At 43.7% G+C, this 27,593-nt stretch overlaps 1 protein-coding gene across 1 annotated transcript; it reads left to right on the top strand.

Moving 5' to 3' along the window:
* The first annotated feature begins 940 nt into the window (after positions 1-940).
* On the top strand, positions 941-25,821 carry dlat (dihydrolipoamide S-acetyltransferase (E2 component of pyruvate dehydrogenase complex)). Its single transcript, XM_052039934.1, has 14 exons — positions 941-1,281; positions 5,239-5,340; positions 6,643-6,767; positions 7,984-8,131; positions 9,331-9,457; positions 10,162-10,337; positions 13,666-13,810; positions 14,535-14,602; positions 19,910-19,990; positions 20,088-20,195; positions 20,722-20,840; positions 21,926-22,088; positions 22,414-22,550; positions 23,370-25,821. Exons 1-14 carry the CDS (start codon positions 1,054-1,056, stop codon positions 23,497-23,499), a joined length of 1,857 nt encoding a protein of 618 aa, XP_051895894.1. The 5' UTR covers positions 941-1,053; the 3' UTR covers positions 23,500-25,821.
* The last annotated feature ends 1,772 nt before the right edge of the window (positions 25,822-27,593 follow it).

Genomic DNA, 27,593 nt, shown 5'->3' with positions numbered 1-27,593 from the left:
CCAAGGAGGGGAGGCTGGTGTCCGTGATGCGTTGGGCTGTGCCCACAACTCTCTTGTGGTCCTGGGCAGAGCAGCTGCTGTCCTAAGCCCTGATAGGATGCTTCCTATGGTGCATCAGTAAAAATTGATGAGAGTCAAAGGGGAAAAACTAGATTTCTTCAGCCTCCTGAGGAAGCAGAGGCGCTGGTGAGGCTTTCTTGGCCGTGACGTCTACGTGGTTGGACCAGGAGAGGCTGTTGGTGATGTTCACTCCCAGGAATTTGAAGCTCTCGACCCTCTCGCCCTCAGCACCGCTGATGTAGCCGGGAGCGTGTCCACCGCCCCCTTCCCTGAGGTCAGTGACCAGCTCTTTCGGTTTGCTGACATTGAGGGGAAGGCTGGTGTCCTGACACCCCGTCACTGGGCTCTCGCCCTCCCCCCCCGTACCCCGACCCTCCCCCCCCCCCGTACCCCGACCCTCCCCCCCCGTACCCCGACCCTCCCCCCCGTACCCCGACCCTCCCCCCGTACCCCCCCGTACCCCGACCCTCCCCCCCCCGTACCCCGACCCTCCCCCCCCGTACCCCGACCCTCCCCCCCGTACCCCGACCCTCCCCCCGTACCCCCCCGTACCCCGACCCTCCCCCCCACCCCGTACCCCGCCCCTCCCCCCCCCCCGTACCCCGCCCCTCCCCCCCCCCCGTACCCCGCCCCTCCCCCCCCCCCGTACCCCGCCCCTCCCCCCCCCGTACCCCGCCCCTCCCCCCCCCGTACCCCGCCCCTCCCCCCCCCGTACCCCGCCCCTCCCCCCCCCGTACCCCGCCCCTCCCGAGGCCGCCCCGACCCCGAGGCCGTCAGGGATGAGCTGCGGCCCCCGAGGCGTCCGCAGCCGGCGGGTCAGGTGACGGCGGCAGCGGGTCAGGTGACGGCGGCAGCGGGTCAGGTGACGGCGGCGCCGGGACCGGAAGCTGCCTCCTGAGCGGGAGGTGCAGTACCTCCTCCCGGCCGGGGGGCGCCGGTCGGTGACGTCACGTCCGGCCGCCGGAGGTCACCGAGGAGACGCCCGGACCCGCGATGCTCCGTCAGGCCGCCCGACTCCGGCCGAGCGTCCGGCTGCGGCCCGGGACCGAGTGCCGGGCCCGGCTCCGGCTCCAGCTCCAGGCCCAGGCCCGCTGCTGCTACCGGCTGGCGGCGGCCGGCAGGCGGGGCCTGGGCCTGGGCCCGGGCGCCGGGCCCGCGCGGGGATGGCAGCGGAGCGGCGCGGCCCCGGCCCGCTGGTACAGCGTGCCCGCGCATCAGCTGGTGAGGAGCCGGGGGCGCGCTCGTCCCCGCCCGGGGTGGGTGGGTGGGGGGGGGTTGGGGGGGGGCTCCGGGGGGTGGACGCGGGTACCGGGGGTGGGGGACTGGGTGACGGGGGGGGGGGGGAGCAGGAAGGGGGCGACTGTGGGACCCCGGGGGGGGGGGCTGTGGGTCCTGGGGGGCAGAGCCCAGGGGTGACTATGGGAGGGGGGGAAGCCAGTGGGGACCCGTGGGGGGGTTGAGGGGAGACCCCAGAGAGGGAGACAGGGACCCGGGGGTGGGGGACCCCGGGGGTGGGGACTGGGTGACGGGGGGGGGGGGGGTGCCTCTGGGCGTCTCAGGACACGGTGAATGTCGTCAGCTCCCGGGCCGATTGCCCCGGCCGGGCAGGACCGTGGAGCCACCGCCGCCCCGTCTGCCTCCACAGCTGCTGCCTCACTTGCTGAGTGTTCGTTATGACTGTGTTGCTGCATCCCGGGGATGTGGTCCTGTTAGTTGTTTGATCCTGGGGCAGTAATGGCGTAGTTTATCGTGTTAGGAATTGCGTTCTGTGGAAATAATCTCTTGATGCCAGCTCACCCCCACCTTGATGCACCAACAACACTGCTAGAATAGAATCAGAATTGTACAGCATAAGGACGGACTCTTCGGCCCAACTCATCCATGCTGACTGTGATGCCTGTTTGCACTATTCCTACTTGCCCGCATCAGACCTGTAGCGGTTAGTGTGACGCTATTACAGCGCCAGCGACCCGGGTTCAATTCCAGCTGCTGTCTGTAAGGAGTTTGTACGTTCTCCCCGTGTCTGTGTGGGTTTCCTCCGGGTGCTCGGGTTTCCTCCCACATTCCAAAGACGTGCAGGTTAGGAAGTTGTGGGCACGCTATGTTGGTGCCAGAAGTGTGGCGACACTTGCGGGTTGCCCCCAGAACACATGACACAGAAGATAAATTTCACTGTGTGTTTCGATATGCATGTGACTAATAAAGATATCTTATCCTTCCTATCCAATTTCCCATCTAAATACCTTTTTAAACACTAATTTTATCTGCCTTCTCCGTCAGCTTGTTCCAGTTAACTAAAACTTGCCCCTCAGATCTCCTTCAAGTTGCTCCCCCTCTCACCATAAACCTGTGCCCTCTGGTTTTAGACTCCCCCCAACCTAGAAAAAAAAAACTATCTGCCTTATCTATGCCTCATAATTTTATGGCCTGACCAATGTTTTGTAGACCTGCATCATGACATCCCAACTCTCATACTCAATGGCTTGGCTTGTGAAAGGTAGCATGCTGAATGCCGCCTTCACCACCCTGTTCACCTGCGGTGCCATTTTCGGGGAGCTATGGAGTTGTACTCCAACATTCTGACAACACTCCTGAGTTCCCTGTCATTTACTCTATATGTCCTGTCGGTATTTGACACCCCAAAATGCATTACCTCATGTGTCTGGATTAAATTCCATCTGCTCTGCCCAACTGTCCATCTAATCCATGTCCGTCTGTGTCCTTCCACAACCTTCTTCACTGTCTACTACACCAATTTTTGTGTTGTCAGTATACACATATATATGGTCCCAGCACCGATCCCTGTGGTACACCTCTGGTTACAGACTTCCAGCCAGAAAAACACCCCTTAACCACTATCCTCTGCTTCCTATCACCAAGCTAATCTTGGATCCAATTTGCCAACACACTTTGGATCCCACACTCTTAACCTTTTGGACCAGCCTGCTGTGCGGGACTTTGTCAAAAGCCTTGCTAAAATCCATGTAAACCGCATCTATTGCCCTGCCTTCTGTCAATTTTCTTAGTTACCTCCTCGAGAAATTCAATCAGATTGTGAGACAGGATTTCTGCATAAGTCTATGTGGATTTCTAATAAGTCCCTGCCTTTCCAAATGAACATAAATCGTGTCCCTTAGAACTTTTTCCAATAATTTCCCTACTATTAATGGAAGACTCACTGGCCTGTAATTTCTTGACTTATCTCTCTACCCTTTTTTGAATAAGGGGATGAGATTAGCTATCCTCCAGTCTTCTGGTACCTCTTGTTAAGAAGTGTAAAAGATAAATGTGTGAATAGTTGACAGAGAGTTTTTGACACATCAAAAATGGGGAATAAAAAAGTTTCAAACTGGAACAAAATCTCGTCGTCTGAGTGTCATTTTCTCACTGAATTTCCCCTCAACCAAGGACCACGGTACACCTATATCCTGGCTCCTACTTGTTTTAAAGAATAGAACTAAAGTTATCTGAAGTTGTTGTTAGTGTTGCCAAAGGACTACAGAATGTTGAATAGTAAAATGAAGTGCTGCTCTTGGTGTTTCTCTGGAAATGGGCAGTTGACCAAAGAGACAGAGGTCAGAGTGGGATGCAACAGAAAGTTTAGGGTCCCATTTGAAGAAGCAGCAAGTATCTGGCACAATTTTGCCAAATTTGTGTCAGTGTTTTTCATGGTTAAGGAGACATTTGAAGTGATATCCTGGCCCATAAGTGGCAGGCTGAAGGATGAAATCTGATGTAGGTGCGACATTCTCGAGCTATTCCAGGTGACACTGAGTTGCTGCAGTGGCAGTAGGTAGAATGTTTGACGACCTATTCTGGCAAAATATAGAAATGGCGATTGTACTTCCAACTCAGGTGGTGTGTGATTTGGAGAGGATGAGGAGATGGTGGAGCCTTGTACACCTGTTGCCCATCACCTGTGTGATAGGATTGCTGGTCAGGGAGTTCGTTCAAAGAAGCATTGTGCATTGCTGTAATACATCTTGGGAATTTTACACTCTGCTTCCATGATCCACTAGTGGCAAGGGGAGTGAAGGTACAATGTAGTGGAGAGTTAACAGTCAAGTAAACTGCTTGGATAGTGTAATGTAGTACGGAGACAGGCCCTTTGGCCCGACTCGTCCATACTGACCAAGATGTCGGAGCTGTGAGTGTTATAGTGGTTGCATTCACGCAAGCAAACGTGGATTTTCCCCTCACGCTCTTTGTGCTTGTAGACAGTGGAAAGAGTTTGGAGGGTCAGGACTTGAATAACTCACCGCAGATCACCTGGTCTCCAACCCATTCCTCTCATCACAGGATTTACGTGGCTGGGCCAGTTTGTGGGCAGTGATGGCTCCCAGGAAATTGATAATAGGTGGGGTTAGTGATGGCTGTTGTTGATTGTCCAGAGAACATGATTAGATTCTCTTAACGAGGTCTGGCATTCTTTGTACAAATGCTCCTTCCTAATTATTGTTCCTGAACTTGGCAACGATTAGAGCATTAGCAACTGTGCTTTTGTTGCCTGTGATAGAGGTCAGACAGGACAGACCTTGGAGAAGGTAAATACAGTCACACGGCAGTTACAAATAATGTTCACCAGCTACTACATCGAGATGTTTTCATTTTAGATTTCCCACTTTTGATTTCTGTGGCGATATAAAATCTGACACTGATGCTGAGTCCTGTGATTGCCATTATGTTTTGGGCGCAGCACATCTGGGTAATTACTAACCCACTGCTCTACATTCTCATTGACTGCTGATGGTCAGAGGTGTGTAAATTGAGATGTTTATTTTGTCTCCTATCTGGTGTCAAAACTAAAGTGCAAAAGTTAACTCTTATCTATGCCTGTTCTTTGGTGGCAACATTTTATTGTCTCAGAATTGTCTTTTAGGGAAATGTATGAGGTGCAAAGACACATTTTATTGGCCTGATATGCTCTAATACTGCAAGAGTGATTTAAACATGACTGGAAATATACAAAATATTTTCAAAGCTAGTCTTGACAGAGACTCACTCAGCTTGAAACCTTTTGAGTCATATAACTTTTTTTGTAACTTGTTTTCCCTTTTATTGGTTGAAACCCTTTTGCAGTAACAGTAACAAACTAAGACCTCATTAGAAAGAAGTTGCTCTTTAGAGTTGTAGTACCAGATGTGTTGTGACTGGGTGACACTTGCTGTATCATTTCAGGTGCAGTTGCCTGCCCTGTCCCCAACAATGCAAATGGGAACCATAGCGCGATGGGAGAAGAAGGAAGGAGATAAAATAAATGAAGGAGATTTGATAGCAGAAGTAAGTGAATTAACGCTACTTTCTCAATATGCCTTGGAAAGTGTTGTTACTTTCTTACGATGCTCTGTGTGGAGTGTATCAAACTGGTGTTGAATACCTGCTTTACAAAGTTCCAATGACACTTCATTGACCTGATTTGTTAACTCTGTTTCTCCCTCTTTGGGTGTGCTGAACTCCTGAGTATTTTTTGCTTTTCTTTTAGATTACTAGCATTTGCTTTTTTTGCTTTATGTCTGCTTTTACATTGGATTCTGGAGTCCTGTATTGATGTACTTGTTCCCTTCGACATTATTAAAGATTGGCCATGTAGTTCTGTCACTTGTTGTTGAATCAGGGATTTATTAGTGTTTGTCTGGGGAACCAACATTCAATGGAACCTGAACTAGTCGAGTCTAAAATTCACTATTGTTGGTAGCTATTTTAAAAGGTTTATACTAATATCAGATCATTTGTTTCTCTGATCAATTGAGAAATGTGTAGAGAACATTACAGCACAGTACAGGCCCTTTGGCCCACAATGTTGTGCCAACATTTTATCCTGCTCTGAGATCTATCTAACCCTTCCCTCCCACATAGCTCCCCATTTCTCTATCATTCATGATCAAGAAATCAAAATATCTGAGTTATAAAGTTGAAGCAAACAGAGATAATACAGTTCTGCAGCCTTATTTCATTTTTTATTTTTACTTTATCTCACATATCGGCCTACTTTGCACTAAAATGATTGCTCTGTGTATTTTAAGTAATTTCAATATGTCTTTACTATCCTACAGGAAGGCTGAGATAGACCAATCAGGTTGCGATTCTGAGAACAGTGCTCCAAAGTGGCTTGTAAATTGGATAGATGTATTACCTAGAATTCAGAAGGTTAGGGGCTGGGAGTTTTGTTGAACTTGTAAATGTATGGGCAGCTAACGGAGTTAATAGCTGGAAATTATTGCACAGGTTAGGGAATCTGAATCTTGGGGCCACAGTCTCAAAATTAGGCCCAGACTCTTTGGGAGTGGTGTTAGAAAATGCTTCTACACACAGATGGTGATAGAACTTTCAAATATCTTTCACCGCTAATTGATGCGTAGATTTTTGTTTCTCGAAGGCAAGGATATGGAGTAAAAGCAGGTATGTAGTTGTATGTCACAGAACAGTGTTGAAAGGCAGAACAGATGTATCTGTACAATAGCAGTTGGAGGGGCTTTATGGTCTATTTATGAATATAACAAGCAAGACAACATATCTGTCTGGCCCTGGGAATTCTTGGGTTTACATTTCCACTGTGTTAAAATAGATATGTGTTTCCAAAAGGTAGAAACAGATAAAGCAACAGTTGGATTTGAGATCCTGGAAGAATGCTATATGGCAAAAATCCTATTGCCAGCAGGAACACGCGATGTGCCACTTGGTACGGTCATTTGCATCACAGTTCAAAAGTGAGTATTTTAAATAACTTTCCTTCTGCCTGTACCAATACCTGGTTTCTTTGCACCTGCTCACAGTACTTGTGTGTGCCTTGTTTACTGCTATAAGTAAATTTTATTAACTGCTGTATGACTTGAAGTAGCATTTTCAAGTCCTTGCCACGCTTCCCACCCTGGGCATGTCAGGCCTCCGGTTAGACATCTAAAACCTCTTATTTCCGTGCTGCCAACCCCCCACCGCCACCCCCCCCCCCACATCACCAAATACTCTCTGAATTATCCATCTACAATGTCCTTTGAGAAGTATTCAGTTTTGACCTCACCTACGTCCTCTGACTCCACACACTGATTGCCATTTTGGTCTCTAATGGGCCCTGGTTACCAACTTGCTCTTAATATACTCGTGAAATGCTATGGGATCTTCCTTAATCTTGTCCACCAGTGATATTTCAAGCCCTGTATTTGCCCTCCTAACTTCTATATATACCCTACTACTCTTTCTCTGTTCCTGAAAGGATTCCCCTGTATTCAGTTCTCTCTACCTACTACATGCTTCCTTTTATTTCCTTCCTCCAGCTCTCTGTCAGAATCCAGAGTTCCTTGGACTTGCTGTCCACACTTTTTGCCCTTTTTGGAACGCATTTGCCCTGAACTTTCATTATTTCACTTTTGAGTGACTCCCACTTGTTCCAGTTGTTTGGAACTTGACTATTTGCCAAGAGCTGAACAGAAATTTCCCAGTTTTTCTTAAATTGGTATCTTGCTGTTTTGCTCTAATTCATATCCAGGTGATGAAACAATGACAGGTGGTGTCCAAACCCATACCATGTCCAGGCAGGATGGGCTTGACTGAACCTGTGGGTTTAACCTGCTTTTTTTTTGTATCTTTGTTGATTTTAGTCTAGACTATATACTGTGCACACTGCTATTAAAGTTTGAAAAATATTTAAATCACTTTTCTATCATCTGAAATAAAAACAGAAAATGCTGGGAAACTCGTGTCAGGCAGCATCTGTGGTAAGGGAAGCTGTTAGTGTTTCAGATCTGGGACTCCGTTCCTGATGACAGGTCCCGTTCTGATGAAGGGTCCCAGACCTGAAATGTGAATTGATCTCGTTCTGCAGATGCTGCCTGACTTTCTCCAGCATTTTTTGGTTTTTTTATTTCAGCTTTCCAGGATCTGCTGGGTTTTTTTGATTTTTTTTTCTTTATCATTTGTATCGATTAGTTTGGAAGATATTAAAGCATTTAAGGATTACACTCCAGAGACAGTGGCAGCAGCTTCTGCTCCGCAGACCCCAGCAGCTCCTGCAGCACCTACCACACCCTCAGCTCCACCAAAAGCTCCAGGCAGTTCCTACCCTTCCCACATGAAGGTGAGCACAAACAGAAATGTGAGCTGATCATCAAACTCTCTGAATTAATTGGTTATTGATGTTCTTTGCAAGCGACTTGGGTCCAAAACAATATGGTAAAAAAAATGCCTTTGGCATTTTAAAGGCTGTGACTTGTTGGCCTGGGTTTTACTTGGAACAAGTGGGTCTAGATGGATTCTGACTTGCATATTGCAAAGTTTAGTAAATCTTAAGAGAAGAAATACATTTAAAGGGAACTTATTAAAATGGCAATAGTAAGGTGCATTTATCTAACACCTTTAAATGTGATAAAATTTCCCAAAATGCTTCAAGCAATGCCAGAAAAGGAGATACTAGGATAGGTGACCAGAATCATGGTTAAGCAGGTAGATTTCATCTTAAGTAAGGAAAGCGAATTAGGTTTACGGAGGGAATTCCAGAACTAAGTTCTTGGTAGCTTAAGTCACAGTGGTGCAGTTAGTAGAGCTGCTGGCTGACAGCTCCAGTGATCCCAGTTCTAGGCAGGTGAACTGGCCATTGTAAATTGCCCCTGGAGGTGATGGTGGAATCTGTGGGGTGGGGGAGGGGTTGTTGATGGGAATATAGAATGAAATGGGATTGTTGCTTGAGGTGGGTATGGACTTGGTGGGCTAAGGCCTGTTCCTGTGCTGTGTGATTCCATTGGAGGAGTTCGGAGATCAGAACATGAAATGGTTAAAGGCAAAGGTGAGAATTTTGAAACTGGGATGCTGCTTAATGTTGTAGGTGATGGATGTCCAAGCTTGGTCTCAGTTAGGATTTGTCAGACTTACAAGGGTAGAATGCAGGAGGCTTGCCGGCAGTTGGACTGGTCAAGTCTAGAGTGAGCGATCTCAGTACTACTTGAGGTAGTAAGTTGGGGGAAATGTGGCGGGTAATATTTTATGGTACACAGAACTTCAATCTGTCTTCTCCCTGCAATAGGCTGCACACTGACAATTGCATGCAGAATAACGTTAAGAAAAGGAGACCATCTGTTCATCTCAACATTAATCTTCAAATTTGTGGTCTGACTTTATTAAGTCATTTTAATTACAAATGTTGCAAATTTAAACTTCAGCTGTTTGCAGAATAGCATGGCTTCAGAGAAAGATGTGATTTGAAACATTGCACTGTTTTAATGAGTCTAAATTTTGAAACTTGGGTGGAAAATGAAGCCAGATTATGCTGTCTGTTTGCAGATTTCCCTGCCTGCTCTTTCCCCAACCATGACAATGGGTACCATCCAGAGATGGGAGAAAAGGGTTGGGGAGAAGCTGCGTGAAGGTGACCTCATAGCAGAGATTGAAACAGACAAAGCTACGATAGGTGAGTACTGACATTAGATAAACTTTGCATTTAAGAGAACTGTACAACAAACCGCTGTAAATCAGAAGACGGTTCATCTTAGTTTTGTAAGCTGAATTCATGCCAGCTTGTTTGCACCGTCCTAAAATGGTGATTCTGGTACCATCGTACTGTACATTTACAATGCTGCTGTAGGTGTCCACACTGATGGGCAGCGTCTGGGGCAGGATCACAGAAGTGTTTTATCTGTTGATGTTTGTACAGGGAGTTTGGGGAATTTCAGTTTGGTTAATTAAATTTAAAAGATTTGAAATGGAAATGTCATGGTGGTCACTAATCTACCAAATTGGGTAAAAATCCAACATGTTCACTGGTGACCCTCACGGAAAGAGATCTGTCATCAGAAGCTCGTTTGGCCCGTGTGAGTCTTCAGACCAATGCAGCAATGTGCTGGTTGACTCTTAACTCTTAGTAAGGCATTCAGTTCAAGAGCATGAAGTGCTAAATTGTTGGATTGGCCATGTCCCCTATATGAATAAGAAAACATTTTTGAAAATATTCAATAATTTCCACATCAGCTGCTTAGTTTGGTAGCATAGTTTAAATATGATAAGTACATAGTGTTTCCAGGATGTTATGGATTCTGTAATGCACTGTGACTATCTAAAAGGCGGAACCTACAGGAGCAAGGTTTAATATAGTCCTCTATCCCATTGTCTCCTTAGGTTTTGAAATAATGGAAGAAGGTTATTTGGCCAAGATCCTAGTAGCTGAGGGTACCAGGGACATTCCCCTTGGGACACCGCTGTGCATCATTGTGGAGAAGGAGTCGGACGTTGCAGCATTCGCTGACTATGTAGAAACTGGAGTCGCTGATATGAAGCCGCAACCTCCACCTTCAGTAAGAATGCGTTTTCATAGATCCACACAGCTCGGAAATGCCCACCATGTCCATGTGGACCACCAAGTCCCCATCTATACCTGTTCCATTTATGAGCACTTATAGCTTTCCATACCTTGGTGATACAGGTGCTTGTCTGGATACTTACTGAAATTTGTGTGAGTTTCTGCCTTCACCACCTAGTCAGGCAGTGTGTTCCATATTCCACCCCCTCTCTGGCTGAAAAAGTTCTTAGATCCCCCCTAAACCTTTTACCCATTACCCTAAACCTATGCCCTTTTGGGCACGTTGTGTTGAAAGGTTTCCTACCCTCTACCCTGTGTGTCCCTCATGATGTTCTATACCACCAGCAGGTTCCCACTCAGCCTCCTCTGCTTCAAGGGAAACAAACTCAGCCTGACCAATGTCTCCTTATAACTGAAACACTCCTTCCCAGGCAAGATCCTAATGGATCTCCTCTGTATCCTCTCCAGTGTAAATACGAGGCAACCAGAACTGTACACAGTACTCCAGCTGTGCTCTAACCAATGATTTATGAAGTTGTACCATAACCTCTCTGCTCTTTGATGTCCTGGCTAATGAAGACAAGTATCCCATGTGCTGCTTTCACCACCTTATCTACCTGTTCTGCCACTTTCCGAGATCCTTTGACTTGTACACTAAGGTCTCTCAACTCCTCTCTACTCCCTCAGGCCCCTCCATTCATTGTGTTTTGTTGACCTTTTAGTCTTCCCAAAGTGCATCACTTCACACTTGCCAGGATTAAATACCATCTGCCATTGCTCTGCCACCTTACCAACTGATCAGTGCTACTCTGTAACCTACGATTAACCTCTTCACCATCAACAACACTGATTTTTGTGCTGTCTGCAAGCTTACTATTCATACCCAAATTGTTAGTGTATAAAGCAAACAGTAAGGGCCCCGGCACCAATCCCTGGGGTAGACCACAGGTCACAGACATCCATTCATAAAAACAACTCTCTTTTGCATCCAGTTTGCCAACTTCTGGATTCCATGGGCTGTAACCATTTGGGCCATTTTCCCTTGTGGGATGTTGTCAAAGGTCTTACTGAAGTCAGTGTAGAGTACATCACCCTCACTGCCCTCAGCAATTTAGTTTGTTACTTCTTCAAAAAATTCAGTTAAATCAGTCCCGACAGGATGTCATGCGACAAAGCCATGCTGATTATCATCAATTAACCCCTGCCTTTCCAAATGCAGAATAATCCTGTTACTGTGTACAGTTCTGGTTGCCTCATGTTTACACTGGAGAGGATGCAGAGGAGATCCATTAGGATCTTGCCTGGGAGGGAGTGTTTCAGTTATAAGGAGACATTGGTCAGCACAGGAACAGGCCCTTTGACCCATGATGTTGTGTCGAACCAATTAAAGTAGTAAACTAATCCCTTCTGCCTACAGTGTCCATATTCTACTGTTTCCCACACATGTGCCTATCTAAGAGCCTCTTAAACACCCCTATTGTATCTGCCTCCACCCCCACCCCTGGCAGTGCAGTCCAGGCACCCACCACTCTCTGTGTTTAAAAAAAAATACTTGCCCCGCACATCTCCTTTGCACGTCCCCCCCTCACCTTATGTGCATGCCCTCTGGTATTAGACATTTCAACCCTGGGAAAAAATTACTGGCTGTCTGTCTATGCTTTTCATAATCTTATAAACCTCAGTGGGAGTGGAGCGAATGATGTGTTGGATACGTAGGCTAGTGGGAGGAAACATGAGGACAAGGGAGACCCTATCCCTGTTATAAACCTCTATCAGGTCTCCCCTCAGCCTCTGCTACTCCAGAGAAAACAACCCAAGTTTGTTCAACCTCTCCTTGTAGCCCATGCCCTCTATCCAGGAGACATCCTGGTAAACCTCTTCTGCACCCTCTCCAAAGCTTCAATATCCTTCCTACAATAGGGTGACCAGAATTGAATGCAATGCTCCAGATGTGGCCTGACCAGAGTTTTATGAAGCTGCAGCATAACTTCCTTTTTTCTTTTTCAATCTTTTTATTAATTTTCAAATTAATACAGATTAATACATATAACATCGGTAATTATACACGTAATACAAAGAGGTTGGGAGGACAATCATGACATATATAGTCATAAAGAATAAAAGCTATATTCTAGGCCCCACGGTTTCCTGGTAAATGAATGTATTACAAAAAAAAATCAAAAGGAGAAAGAAAAAGATTAATTATATTAAAAAAACCCAAATCGAAAAAAAAATTTAAGTAATAAAACGAAACAAACTAAAAAAAAGTTTCAAAAGAAAAAAAACTGGACTGATATTTCTCGATGAACAAAGAGCATTATTATGTCGTCGACTCCGCTCCTCCAACTGCAGCATAACTTCCTGACTCTTGAACTCAATGCCTCGACTAATAAAGGCAAGCATGCCGTACGCCACCTTTACCACCCTATCAACCTGTGTAGCTACTTTCAGGGAGATATGAACATGGACCCCAAGATCCATCTGCTCATCAACACTGTTAAGGGTCTGACTGTTCCTCACCTTCCTCAGAAAACTGTTCCTTAGTTTTTTTCAATAATTTCCCTGCCATTCATGTTAGATTCACAGGCCTGTGATTACCTAGCTTATCCCCACTGCCTTCTTGAACAATAGTACCCCATTTTCTGTTTTCTAGCCATCTGCTACCTCTCCTGTGGCCAGTGTACCTCAATCTGTCAGGACCCCAGCAATCCCTTGCACCCAACATTTATGTCTGAACCTTGGCTATAACTGCTGGGGTTTTGTAACCATTGTGAAATGAGGTTCTCTCACCTGCCATCCATGTGAGCAACATCATTGCACTGAAGTCAGATACAGGGATTTTGGTTCATTTGGTCTTATCCAGTCTGAGACAGATAAAGTCATTTCCAGTAACCCTCATACAACTGCTAATGAAATCAGCGTTTGAACTTTGTTTAATGGCTTGGCCTTTCTCTACCCAACTTCAGCATTTCCAGTAAAAGTTTTACGTCTGGTTTAAGTGCCTGATGTTGAAACGTTGACTCAAATTAACGTCTCATCTATTTAACATTCAGTGCTGCATTTTTCTGTGGTTACATTTATTTTTATGGAAATAAAGATGGGAAGATTTTGTGCTGAGACCTCGTCCTCTGCAACTTTGGTTGTGCCTGATTGGTAAAGTGGCACATTCACTGATGTGTTCATAAAGTAAATAAGAGGTTTTGGTTGACTTTGTGGGATATTGTTCCCTAACATCATACATAGTAACCTATACTGTACAGTGAATTGTTTAAAAGGATAATTGCATTTAAGTTTGTTCAGCTATCTCTTGAAATGTGTTGCAGGCTCTCCCTGTCACACAGCAGCCTGTGGCAGCACCACCCACATCTGCCCCACCCACTCCCAGAGATCCCAAAGGTCGAATCTTTGCCAGTCCTCTGGCAAAGAAACTGGCAGCTGAAAAAGGCATTAACCTCCAACAAATAAAAGGTATGTTGCACTTTACTTTTGGTTTACAACACTGTGGTTAGTATTTACTGGAATATAAAACAATTTAACTGTCACAACACTCGTCTCTACCAAAAACGCAGCCCCGTTCATAACATTCTTGCCTGAAGACCAGTAGTTTGTGGGTTCAGGCCACTCTATAATTTGGCTTGAGGGTGCACCAATGAAATGAGTAAGGTTCACCCTTATAGTTAAGATGTTAAGTAAAATCCTTGTCACCCCATTAAAATGGAAGATGCTTTGGTGCTTCCTGAAGAAGTGTGATCACTGTAGGTGCCTTGGTCAATAATTTTCATCTTAAACTGCCAAAAATAAATTCATTGTATTTATTTGGATAAATTTATTTGCATTGTATTTATCCCCATTTGTTTGCATAACAGTAACTGAATTTCAAAATAATAAAGTGAAATGCTTTGAAATGTTTTGGATTTTAGGTACTATATAAATTTCCTTACATCTAAAAATCTTTAAAAATATGGGATTTTTTTCTTATAAACTGTTCTTTATTATTTTAATATTGTGACCTAATTACTTTAGAATGGAGCTAGGAAAAAGCAATTGAAGTTTATATATTTGCAAAAATACAGTTGGAACAAGTTGAACTGTAATTAAAACTAAGGATCAGTAAAGTTCATACCTCCTTGGAACAGAAAATGCAGCGTGAACCTTCATTCAGGTCATTCTAAATTGAATCTATTTTCTTTAGGCACTGGACCGGATGGCCAGATCAGGAAAAAAGATGTTGATTCTTTCGTGCCTTCGAAGAGAGAACCAGTGAGTTCAAAGTCGTTCCAAATTAGAAGCAACTGTGCCCATTTCCAGATCTGTAACTCTCAAAGCAAATTATTTTACTGATAACAGTTATATTGAGATTTGTTGTAATCTGCTCTGGGAAACTTTCCCAGTGTGGTTTATGCTTTTCAAGCTCGGCATTTTAGAATCTCTGAGTAATCTTACTCTATCAGCTGTAAAGGAGTAAGTAATTCCTTTATCAAGATAGAGGGGTCATGGGATACGTTTGGCTATTGATTCCAGAAACCGAAATATTCGAGATTGGGTTGCAACTTTTCAAGAATTTGATTATTAAGGAGAAGAGTAGAAATGTGAGTTTTTGAATTTGTGGCAGCCTTTGTGACATTCAATTCTGTTGTTTCAGCAACTTTGTAAATCCTGATGTTTTAGTGTACAATGACAAATGGATGGCAGAGACTAATTACACAATAGCAACTTGAACTACATTTAGTGGAGAAGTTAAGGCAATATATTTTTCTGCATTGGGACTACAAAATGGCATTTAAGAATCTTGTTTTTTTTTCCCTAAAGGTCTAAACAACTATGAAGCTTTCAAGCTTTCACGATATTCATGTAAGAAAGTGCATGAAAGAAAAATGAAGTAAATTGATTTTCCAGCCAGTCAATTTTTGATGAGTGTATAATAGGAGTTTAATATTTACCAGAATAGCTATTTACTTAAGTTATCAAACTTTTAGCAGGTTCTGCAAGAAATTGAAGAATATTTTCACAGTTCCATCAGTCACTAATGTACTTCCCGTAAGGTGGTTAGGAATGAATTGAGGAATGTGGCGTATCATCGACAATCACTGGTAGAAATGATAGGATTAGAGGCAGTAAGGTGATGGGACGGGAGAGAGGCCATCATAACCTACCCAAAGACTCTGAGATTTTCAGACTGGCTGAGATTTTCAGAGTACTAATATTTAAAGGGGATGTGATGTGTTACAGCTGAGATATGTGGGGTTAATGGAAACCATTGGGATCCATGGCAACCACATTTGCAGCAAATTTCTGCAGCTCGAGAACTTCAACTCAATGGTCTGTGTACGGACCGAGCTGCCGGAGGAAGTGGTAGAGGCGGGTACCATTACAACATATGAAAGAGATTTGGACAGGTACATGGATAGGAAAGGTTTAGAGGGATATGGGCCAAACACAGGCAAATGGGATCAGCTCAGTTTAGGCAACTTGGCTGGCATGAATGAATTGGGCCAAGGGGCCTGTTTTGTGTGCTTATAGCTCTGACAGCTAGAACATAGAACATTACAGCACAGTACAGGTCCTGTGGCCCACAATGTTGTGTCGACATTTTATCCTGCTCTGTAAGATCTAGCTAAATGGGTATTAATAACCAGAGCCTGTAAGGAAGCAACACCACGTATAAACATAAACCACAAACCCCTGTCCTCCCCGCCCATCCTAACCAAACAGAACAAGGAAAAATGATAAAAAGACAAAATGAAAGGCATGGTATCTGATGGCATCAAGGTCGGTGGACTGATGTCACAAGTCATTAGAAAATCAAGGAACGGGATTGCTTTGAGCTGAGTAGCAGCAGGGGCAGGGAAGCTGGGTGGGTGTAACCCATGGGCTCCCAGCTGGTGATGCAGGAAATGACGGCATCGTGCAACAGGTAATATGGGCAACATTACATCCAGATTGGGAATACTAGATGAGCAGGAATGGACAAGATGTTGGCTTCTCTACATTAATCTGAAAATCAAGAGGTAACAGGTTACTTTCGAGTTGGTATTGTGTAATGAGAATTGGTTAATTAATAACCTGGTCAACCGTAACGCATAGGAGCAGAATTAGGACATTCGGCCCATCGAGTCTGCACTACCATTCGATCATGGCCGATTTATTTTTCCCTCTCAACCCCATTCTCCTGCCTTCTTCCCGTAACCTTTGATGCCCTTACTAATCAAGAACCTATCAACCTTTGCTTTAAGTATACCCAATGACTTGGCCTCCACAGCCATCTGTGGCAATGAATTCCACAGGTTCACCACCCTCTGGCTAAAGAAATTCCTCCTCATCTCTGTTCTAAAGGGACGTCCTTCTATTCTGAGGCTGTGCCCTCTGGTCCTAGACTCTCCCGCCACTAGAAACATCCTCTCCACGTCCACTCTATCCAGGCCTTTCAATATTCGGTAGGTTTCAATGAGATCCCCCTCATCCTTCTAAACTCCAGTGAGTACAGGCCCAGAGACATCAAACGCTCCTCATGTTAACCCTTTCATTCCCAGGGTCATTCTTGTAAACCTCCTCTGGACTGTCTCCAATGCTAGATATGGGGCCCAAAACTGTTCACAATACTCCAAATTCCCAGGGTCATTCTTGTAAACCTCCTCTGGACTGTCTCCAATGCTAGATATGGGGCCCAAAACTGTTCACAATACTCCAAATGTGGTCTGACCAAAGCCTTATAAAGCTTCAGCATTACATCCTTGCTTTTATATTCTAGTCCTCTCGAAATGAATTCTAACATTGCGTTTGCCTTCCTTACTACCAACTCAACTGACAAGTTAACCTTTAGGGAATCCTGCACTAGGCATCCCAAGTCCCTGTGCACCTCTGATTTCTCAATTCACTGCCCATTTAGAAAGTTGTCTCTGCCTTTCCTCCTACCAAACTGCATGACCGTACACTTCCCTACGCTGTATTCCATCTGCCACTTCTTTGCCCATTCTCCCAACCTGTCCAAGTCCTTCTGCAGACTCCCTGCTTCCTCAACACTACCTGCCCCTCCTCCTATCTTTGTATCATCTGCAAACTTGGCCACAAAACTATCAATTCCATCATCCAGATCATTAACATATAATGGGAAAAGTAGCGGACCCAACACTGACCCCTGGGGAACACCACTAGTCACCAGCAGACAATCAGAAAAGGCCCCCTTTATCCCCACTCTTTGCCTTCTGCCAGTCAGCCAATCTTCTATCCATGCTGGTACCTTTCCTGTAATGCCATGGGCTCCTATCTTATTTAGCAGCCTCATGTGCGGCACCTTGTCAAAGGCCTTCTGAAAATCCAAGTAAACAACACCCACTGACTCTCTTTTATCTTTCCTGCCTGTTACTTCCTCAAACAATTCCAACAGGTTTGTCAGGCAAGGTCTCCCCTTAAGGAAACAATGCTGACTATTTTATCAGTGCTCTCAAGTACCCCGAAACCTCATCCTTCATAATGGACTCTAACCTCTCACCCACCACTGAAGTCAGGCTAACTGGCCGATAATTTCCTGTCGTTTATCTCCCTTCCTCCTCATAGAGTGGAGTGATGTTTGTGATTTTTCCAGTCCTCCGGAACCATTCCTCAATCTAGTGATTATTGGAAGATCACTACTAATGCCTCCACAATCTCTTCAGCTGCCTCTTTAAGAAAGCTGGGGTGTTGTCCATCCAGTCCAGGTGACTTATCTACCTTCAGAACTGGCAACCTCCCAAGCACCACCTCCTTAGTAATGGCGATTACGCTCACTTCTGCCCCCTGGCTCTCTCAAATTTCTGGCATGTTGGTGTCTTCCACAGTGAAGACTGACGCAAAATACTTATTCAGTTCGTCTGCCATTTCTTTGTTCCCCTACCTCCAGCATCATTTTCCAGCAGTCCGATGTCCACTCTTGCCTCTTTTACTCTTTATATATCTGAAAAAACTTTTGATATCCTTTTTTATATTATTGGCTAACTTACCATCATATTTCATCTTTTCTCCCTTTATTGCTTTTTGAGTTGCCTTTTGGTTTTTAGAAGCTTCCCAATCCTTTAGCTTCCTGCTAATTTTTGCAATATTGTATGCCCTCTCTTTTGCTTCTACGCTGTCTCTGACTTCCCTTGTCAGCCACGGTTGCCTCATCCTCCCTTTAGAATGCTGCTGCTGCTTTGGGATGAACTGATCCTGCGTCTTCCGAATTACTCCCAGAAACTCCTGCCATTGCTGCTGGGGTCCCCTTCCAATCGACTGGCCAGCTCCTCTCTCAGGCCTCTGTAGTTACCTTTACTCAACTGTAACACCGATACATCCGATTTTAGCTTCTCCCTCTCAAACTGCAGGGTGAATTCTATCATATTATGATCACTGTCTCCTTAGGGTTCCTTTACCTTAAGCTCCATATTGGAAACTGTAAAATAATATGACAATTAACAAGGAATGATCAACGTTTAAAGAATTAGTACTTCTCAACAGCATTAGAGCGGATGGTATTGGGTTAGTATATCGGCATGCACTGAGGATTGGTTAACAGAACTAGAAATTAATGGGTCATTTTTGGGTTGGGAGGCGATGGCCAGTGAGGTGCCACAGGGGTGGGTGCTGAGGACCTGCTGTCTATAGTGTCTGTCAATGATCCCCTCATACATCAACTGTAATATGTCTAAGGTCGCTAGTGACACAAAGCTGGGTGCCAGTGTGGTCTTTGATGGGATCAGGGTGACTTCAGACAAATCAAGTTCATGGGCAAGGCTACAGAAGATAGAATCATTTTTTTTTTAATTGATAGAAAAGTATGGAATATTTTAAAAAGATTGAAAAGTGTTGGTGTTCATGGAAACCTAGCATGCCAGAGCAGCAGTCAGATAGGAAGCAAAACTGTATGTGGGACTTTATTGGAAAAGGATTTGTGTTGACGTATCTTGTTCCATTTATATAGGGATCTGGTGAAACTCCATTTTGATAATTGTGGACAAGTCTGGTCTTACTGAAGGATACTTGCAATCGAGAGAGTGCAGTGAAGTTCAGCAGGTTGATTCTTGGAATGGTGGGTCAGGCAGAGAATTGAAATAGTGTAGACTTACGCTGTCTTGAGTTTAGAAGAATGAGAGGTGACTTTATTGAAATGCAAAAAAATTCTTAAACGTCTTGACAGTGTAGATTTGGAGTTGATGTTTGGTGTCCAGAACGAGGTGTCACATTCTCTGAATGTTCAGGTGAGCAGAAGTTTCTTCATGCAGAAGGTCGTGAATCTTTGGAATCTCTGCCTAAGGGCGATGTTTAGGCTTTGGGTGTGTATATTCGTGATAGAGATCAATAGATTTTCAGGTTTTAAGCGAATTAATGGATATGGGTTTCGTAAAGGAAAGTGTCACTGAGGCCTAGGATCACCATGATGTTAATGAATGCAAAGCAGTCACGAGGGGCACACTGCAGTTCCTGGCTCGTATGTTCTTATAGTGAGTGCATTTTGGACGCATGCAAAACACAGGAATTTCAGAGTAGATTTTAGCTGCTGCTATTGTGGCTACCAGATGGTATAAAATATTGAAGTGTTTTTCTTGTCATTTGTAGGCTCCAACTGTAGCTGCTCCAAGTGTAGCAGCTATCCCCACTGGAACCTTCACAGACATCCCCATCAGCAACATACGGAAGGTAAAGTACTGACACAGTGATCAATGCACTGAAGAAGGCTAACATTTCACTCCTTCATTTTCCTATCTGTAACTCCCTCATTTGTGTTTCACTTCAGGTTATAGCCCAGCGTCTAATGCAGTCCAAACAGAGCATCCCTCATTATTACCTCTCCATAGATGTCAACATGGATAGGATTCTGGAGCTAAGGAAACAACTGAATGAGGTATGTCTGCAACTGCAAAAGCAGAGTGTAGAACATATTGCACATCAAGTTTTTACAAATAATTTGGACAGTATTCCTTTTTATTGCTCACTAATCTCTGCAGCATATTTGTTCACAAGGGAAAGGGCAGTTACCAACATTGTTGCCTGGAACCATCCTCTTTGGGCTGTGGCCAAAACCACGAGCTAAGCGTTTGGGTGCTGGTGCATTTCCAAGGTGTTTACCACCAGTGTTTCGGACATTGCATTGGTTGCTTATTTACACTGTGCCAGCCTCCCAAGTGTGGACATGTGTCCCAACTCGCATCCAGACCTGAATGTGGGTTTTAAAGATTATCCACTTGTCTGCAGTCAGCATCAAACTGTTTATTCTGGACAGTATGTAATAGATGTTACCTGCACTCAGTGCCATTGCTGGTTTGTTGGATAAAAATCACTGTTCAGTACAAATGAGAATTTTATGCAAATTGTTGTTTTATGATTAATCCTGGGAAGTTGTTCATAATTTTTTCCTTTTTTATTTATAGGAAATTAAATCGGAAAACATTAAACTGTCAGTGAATGATTTTCTCATAAAGGCTTCTGCTTTGGCGTGCCTAAAGGTTCCAGAAGCAAATTCCTCCTGGCAGGACACAGTTATCAGACAGTGAGTAGCAGATTCAGGTGTCTACAATATGATTGATTGTTTTATTTGAAGAAAGTTGACTTCATTTGAAAGCTAGTGTGTTACCAGTGTGTGAACCATTTGAAATAAAATTCAAAAGAACATTCCCAACGCGGAGATTTACTGCTGCCTTCCTCTGATGTGAATTCCACAACGTACCAAAAATTGAACGGAAAATATTATTTTAAGGGATGGCAGTTAGAGACTAAAACGGTTCCAGCTCGTAATGCTCGGTACTCACTTTCCTGTTTGTGGCCTTAAGGGGGAAAGGCAATGAAGTAGAATCATCAAGCTGTGAGTTTGGAACATCAGCAATCTGTCTAAATAATTCTGGCTGTGATTCTTGTTCACAAGAATGAGCCTCAGTTTATGCTACTTCTGTAGAACCAATTAGGCCAGTCTGCTTGAGAAATGTTGAAGCTTTATCAGGCAAGTTCAAAACCAACAAGGCAGAATTGTCCTGGAATATCTCTGTGCTCTTCAGTGAGTTGTTCTCTTTATAGAGACCTAAGTGACTGTTGCAGTGGCGGTAAAAAAAAATGAGTAAGTGTTCAAAGGTAGAGGACAGGCTGAGCCATGGTGGACACCAAATTCAGCCCTGTCTAGTATTGAAAGTAGAGTAGAATACAGTTTGTGCCCAGCATTCACACTGAAATGGGCTGAGTGAAAGTAGACTGCTCCTGAGTTTGCTGATCAATAGGCCTAAACCCAGGTTCAGCAAAACAGCTTCCCTGGGAATTGTTCAGCTTTCCTCTGACCACAATAGCCCAGTAAATGGCCCTGTGCATATTAAAGACTGGTTTGGAAAGTACCTGGGCTTGCTCCCCTGCTCTTCCAGGAGAGGATGTGAGCACTTCTCCCACCAGCCATATAGAGAGCAGCAGCTGCAATGCTGTCTCTCAGATGTGCGTGCGTTAGCAACATTGGTCAGTCATGATTGATTAACATTGTGGTTAACTGACCGGTAACTACTTACCCATCGATTTGTGATGGACTCAATGGGACAGAAATCTTCCTTGACTGATGGAAGAAGATGAAGTAGACTATTTCTGTCCATTTCCCATCAGGAACCACGTTGTGGATGTCAGTGTGGCTGTAAGTACTCCTGTCGGCCTGATAACTCCCATTGTGTTTAACGCACATATCAAAGGCCTGGCCTCCATCAGCAATGATGTCAAATCTCTCGCTGAAAAAGCTCGTGAAGGAAAACTTCAACCCCATGAGTTTCAGGTATGGATTAATCTTTGGAAAGAATAATTCATTGTGTCTGTTGCATTTTTGGTACCTAATGTTCTGATGTGTTTTTAAAAAAAATGAAAGATAAATGGGAAGACTTGGGCAAGGCTGTTCAGAGACAGGGGTACGGTGTTGGTATTTGGGTACAAGTATATCAACACGTAGATGCAGCAAGCAATTGGTCTGTTGTGGTATAAGGGTATGTCGGCCTTTCTGTAATTAAACTGATTTCTGATGAGAAAACTGGAGTCACAATTTTTGTCACTTATGTAAGAGTAGGCACTTGCTATTAACCCACTATTTTCTTCCTTGGCATTAGGGTGGGACTTTTACAATATCGAACCTGGGAATGTACGGTATAAAGAACTTCTCGGCCATTATCAACCCACCTCAAGCGTGCATTCTAGCTGTTGGTGGGTCTGAACGGAAACTGCTTCCTGCAGAAAACGAGAGGGGGTAGGTAATATACTTAAACTAACGTTATCAAAACATTTTCTATATTACAGTATGTGTATATATTATTGAATCATAAGACTTGTTTTACTCTGCAACTATTGTGTAATCTGGGAATCTACACAACTATTGTGTACATTCTGATGTAGAAGTTGACTGGACTTTTAAATACAATAAAGTCAGACAGGAATTGAAAACTGAAAAAAATCACTGCATATGCTGGAAATGTAGATCAGTCCAGCACAGGAACAGGCCCTTCGGCCCACGATGTCTGTACCAAATACGATGCCAAATTAACCTAAATCTCTTCTGCCTGCACATGATCCACATCCCTCCACTCCCCGCCTGTCCACGTGTCTAACAGTCTATTAAACACCATTATTGTATCTGCTTCCACCACCACCCCTGGCAGCCGTTCCAGGCACCCACCAAAAAAAAACACACACGTCTCCCTTAAACTTTCCCCCTCTCACCTTGAATGCATGTCCTCTGGCTGTTGACACTTCTACCCTGGAAAAGAGACTGACTGCCTAAATCTTCGGTAAAATCAGAAAATGTGGAAATACTTTCATTAGAGTTCTGGCAAAAAGTCATATTAACTCTCTTCCTGTCTGCACAGATGTTGCTTGATCTGCTGAGTATTTTCAGCATTTTCTGTTTTATTTATCTAAGAGTAATTGATTTCTGTTTGATTAATGAACTTTGTCCGTGAATCCTTTCTATTGCTTTGTGCTGTTCAGCTGAGTCAGGTTCTTTAAAAGGGGTTATATGAAGCATCAAAGAAAATGTGCGTTTTAAACCCTGACCATTCTTGTTCTGTAGGTTTGATGTTGCCAACGTGATGGCAGTGACCCTGAGTTGTGACCATCGTGTTGTGGATGGAGCAGTTGGTGCCCAGTGGTTAGCTGAGTTCAAGAAATTCCTTGAAAGGCCATCTACCATGCTGTTATAGACCACAGCAGCCAATGTTTGAGTGTCCACAGTCTTTATAAGGCAGTTTTTATTTGTAAATTTCTGTATCTGCATGAAATCCTTATTTTCTTGTTACAAAATATAAGTATTTATGCACTGGTTAAAAAGGTGTGCAGTTAAGCTAGAATCTAGAATCAAGAATAAATATAGAGGAAAAACTCGTGCTGTTGACCAATTCCAGTACTGTTTTAGGAACCATTAGTGTTCTTGAATTCTCCACTGTTACTCTAACATTCAACACCAATAAGGCCACGTGTTCCATTCGCCGTCCTTGCTTAGATGCTATAATGGGAATAAATGGAAACTACTTAAACCAGAAAGATTCTTTTCTATTTTAGAAGGGTTAAAATCGGTGAGATTTTCTCTGCAACACAGCTGTAGATGTAACTGTGTTCCTCTGTCTATCCCCATGTGGTGTGGAATTGGGAGCACGGATCTTGGGTTCAGTTTATGTTGGAGAACTCTATAGTTGAATTGGGGGTGGGGGTAGAATGCATTAAAACACCTAGATTAACTGCCTACCTTCAGTCCAGTGTTTCTATCAGATTGAAGCTATTTTACAGAGGCTGGGAACTAATACACGGACAGGTGATGGGGAAGATATTCATTTGGGTGTCGTACATTGGTACTTTTTATTTGGATTCTACTTTCATTTTTCTTCTGCATCAAGGATTAGTCATTTACAGTTACCCAGGATGTAATGAAACTGTACATCTTTGTATCCATCTGGTTTAAATTGTATTTGCTAAAAATTACATTTGGATCAGAAGGGAACCCAGTTACACCAGTTGGACCTCTATATGAACAAAACGTCGACTTCTGGTTCCATTGTGTAGTTGTGGTTTTAACTAGACTGTTTTACACAAATGTGTGGACTCTGCTGTTCAGGATCAACTCAGCTTAACTAAAGTTTTTGAAGTATTATATTTTGGCGCAGAGTTTAGTGATTCAAGTGTGTGAACCACCTTTATCTTTTTTAACGTACATCTGCATTGTTCCCGTTCCACACATCTTTGTTTTGTGTGCAGCCAGAGGTCAGTGAACAGATAAACAGGCACGTTAAACGAAAAATAAATTGGGAACAAGGGGACGGTTGTTATCCTGAGTTAAGTTTCTGACTATTCCAGCATCATTTTGTTCTGGTCAAAATGGTTTTGTTTGTAATGTGAGTGACACTTCCGCATGTAGATACAAAAATAAAAGTTGTACAACACAGTATGAGCCCAATCCTGTCTTATGTGGCCTTTAATTCATATTCTCATTCAGTGCTTTCGAATTATTCTTCTGTTAACCATCTGAAAGATTTGTTTATCTTTGCCACTCCAATATGTGTTGCCTTATTTAAGAGAGAGTTAATAAACGGGAAAGTGGGAGGGTGGACAGATAAAAGCAGCACGAGAAATCCAAATGTAGAATTCTGTACAATATTTCACATGTTTGTATGTCAATAAAATGCCATATCTTTCATCAAGTTAATATTTTTTGAAAGTGTATTGGCAGAGTGTATGTGTGAAGTTTGCTTTTGCATCATCTGATCACATTGTCATTCTGAACTAGTGTGCTGCACAAAGGCATATTGTACTAACAACATCATGGATTCATTAATTAAACCAAATCCCCTCAATTCTCAAATCAGATGTGACATCCTTGCCTATCATTTCAATTTATCTACCTGAGTGTGTAATAATGTTTGAGCTAATAGAGTTTTCATAATTTATATATGTACGGGTAGGTTAATTTGGGTTTAAAATGGGCGGCGTGGACTTGTTGGGCTGGAAGGGCCTGTTACCACGCTGTAAATAATGAAAAAAATATAACTGTGAGCCTGCCAGCCAGTAACTGTTCTTAAAGTTGCTTTTGGTTGTGTATAAACAGGGCATGAATCTTTCTGCAGCACATTTCATTTATATCTTTTGTATTTATTTTGGAGGGTTGTGCACTATTGTGTGGCTGAAGGTTCCGGGCAAGTCAAATCACAGCTTTGGATGCAGAAGTTACATTGCTGCAGTCTAATACTGTAAAAAATGTAAAATCAACATTGTTTCAGTAGAGGAACATTTTTGCTGTTAATGAATTTCAGCATTAAACCCATTTTTAAAAACAGGTTCCTGACACTATTGCTTTTATTTTGTGGCAGAGGGAAACATTTACAGAAATGGGTGCTAAAATCTGTCAGCAACTTGAAATGTGTTGTACTAAATGTGTATTGTTACATCATGCCCTCTCAGTGGCAGCTTTGTAATGGCAACTTGTGGGGAATTTGTACCTAAAGTCAGGAATCAAATAAAATAATAGAACAGTTGTTTAAGACTTTTGTACTGATTCATTTCATGCACAGATGACAAAACTATCAGCTGCATTTCAGTCAATCTGTTCCATCAGGACTACCGACTGACAGGCCAGCAGCAGTTCCTCCTGCTTCACATCTGCATGATGTGCCTCAGCAGCATCACCTATAGAACACAAAAGGCTACAGTACAGGAACAGGCCCTTCAGCCCACCATATCTGTGCTGACCATGATTCCAATTTAAACTGCATACCTGCCTGCATATTGTGTATCCCTTCATTCCCTGCCTGTTCATGTGTCTGTCTAAATGCCTCTTTGACGGTGCTATTGTATCTGCTTCCATCACTCTCCCTGGTGGTGTGTTCCAGCGTCCACCACTCTCTGTGTGAACAAAAACTTGCTTCATAAATCTTTAAACTTTCCCCCTCTAGTATTTGACATTCCCACCCTGGGAAACAGACTCAGATTATATACCCTGCCTATGCCTCTCATGATTTTATATACTCCGATCAGATCACCCCTCAGTTTCTGATAACTCTGGACTAACCAAAATCTTATACAGCTGCAACATAACTTGCTGACTTTCGTACTCAGCACCCCGACTAGTGACGGCAAACATTCTGTACGACTTCTTTACCGCCCTATCTACTTGTGTTGCCACTTTCAGAAAACTATGGACTTGTACCCCACTGTACATCAGCACTTCTAAAGGTCCTGCCATTTATTGTATATTTTCCTCTTACATTTTACCTTCCAAAGAGCAACACCTCACACTTGTCTGAATCAAACTCCATCTGCCATTTCTCTGCCCACATTTCCAACTGGTCAATATCCTGCTGAATCCTTTGACGACCTTCCCCTGTCCACAGCTCCACCGATTTTTATGTTTTCTCCAAACCTACTAATCAGTCCACCCATATTTTTGTCCAAATGTGACAAACAACAGGGATCTCAGCACTGATCCCTGCAGACCACCACAGACCTCCAATCAGAGTAACACCCTACACCACTACCCCGTCTTCTGTGGCCAAGCTAATTTTGAATCCAATCTATCAAGTCTCGATGGATCCCATTTGTCTTAATCTTGTGGATTAGCCTACCATGAGGGACCTTATTAAAAGCTTTACTAAAGTCCACGTAGACAACGTCTACTGCCCTACCCTCGTTAATCCTCTTCATCACCTCCTCAAAAGACAAGTTTGTAGGACATGACCTTCCCTGCACCTTACAGACTATCACATGCACAAGCCACACTGACTATCCCTAATAAGTTTATGCTTTTCCAGATGTGAGTAGATCCTATCCCTAAGAGTTGTCAAAAATATCCACACCATTGATGTAAGGCTCACTGGCCTATAATTTCCTGATTTGTCTCTTCTGCCCCACCTTGCCTATGGCTAAAGAGGATTCAAACATCTCTGTCAAGACCCTGGCAATATCCTCTCTTGCCTCTTAATAACCTGGGATAGATCCTATTGGGCCTTGAGACGTATCCACCTTAATGTTCTTCAAGAGGATAACACCTTGTTATCAACATGCCCCAGAATATCAGCACAGCCATCCCTGATATTGCTATCCTCCATATCCTCCTTGGTGGATGCTGATGCAAAGTACTCATTTAGTACCTCGCCCACTTCTTCTGGCTCCAGGCATGAATTCCCTCCTTTGTCCTTTGTCATTAGTTTTTAATGTAGGTATAAAATGCCTTGGGATTCTCTTTAATCCTACTCTCCAAGGACAGTTCGTGGCCCCTTTTAGCCCTCCTATTTAAATTGCTCTTCTGCTT

This window comes from Pristis pectinata, chromosome 27 (genome assembly GCF_009764475.1).
Source record: "Pristis pectinata isolate sPriPec2 chromosome 27, sPriPec2.1.pri, whole genome shotgun sequence".
Classification (NCBI taxonomy): Eukaryota; Metazoa; Chordata; class Chondrichthyes; order Rhinopristiformes; family Pristidae; genus Pristis; species Pristis pectinata.
This window is presented reverse-complemented; position numbering and strand designations above follow the sequence as displayed.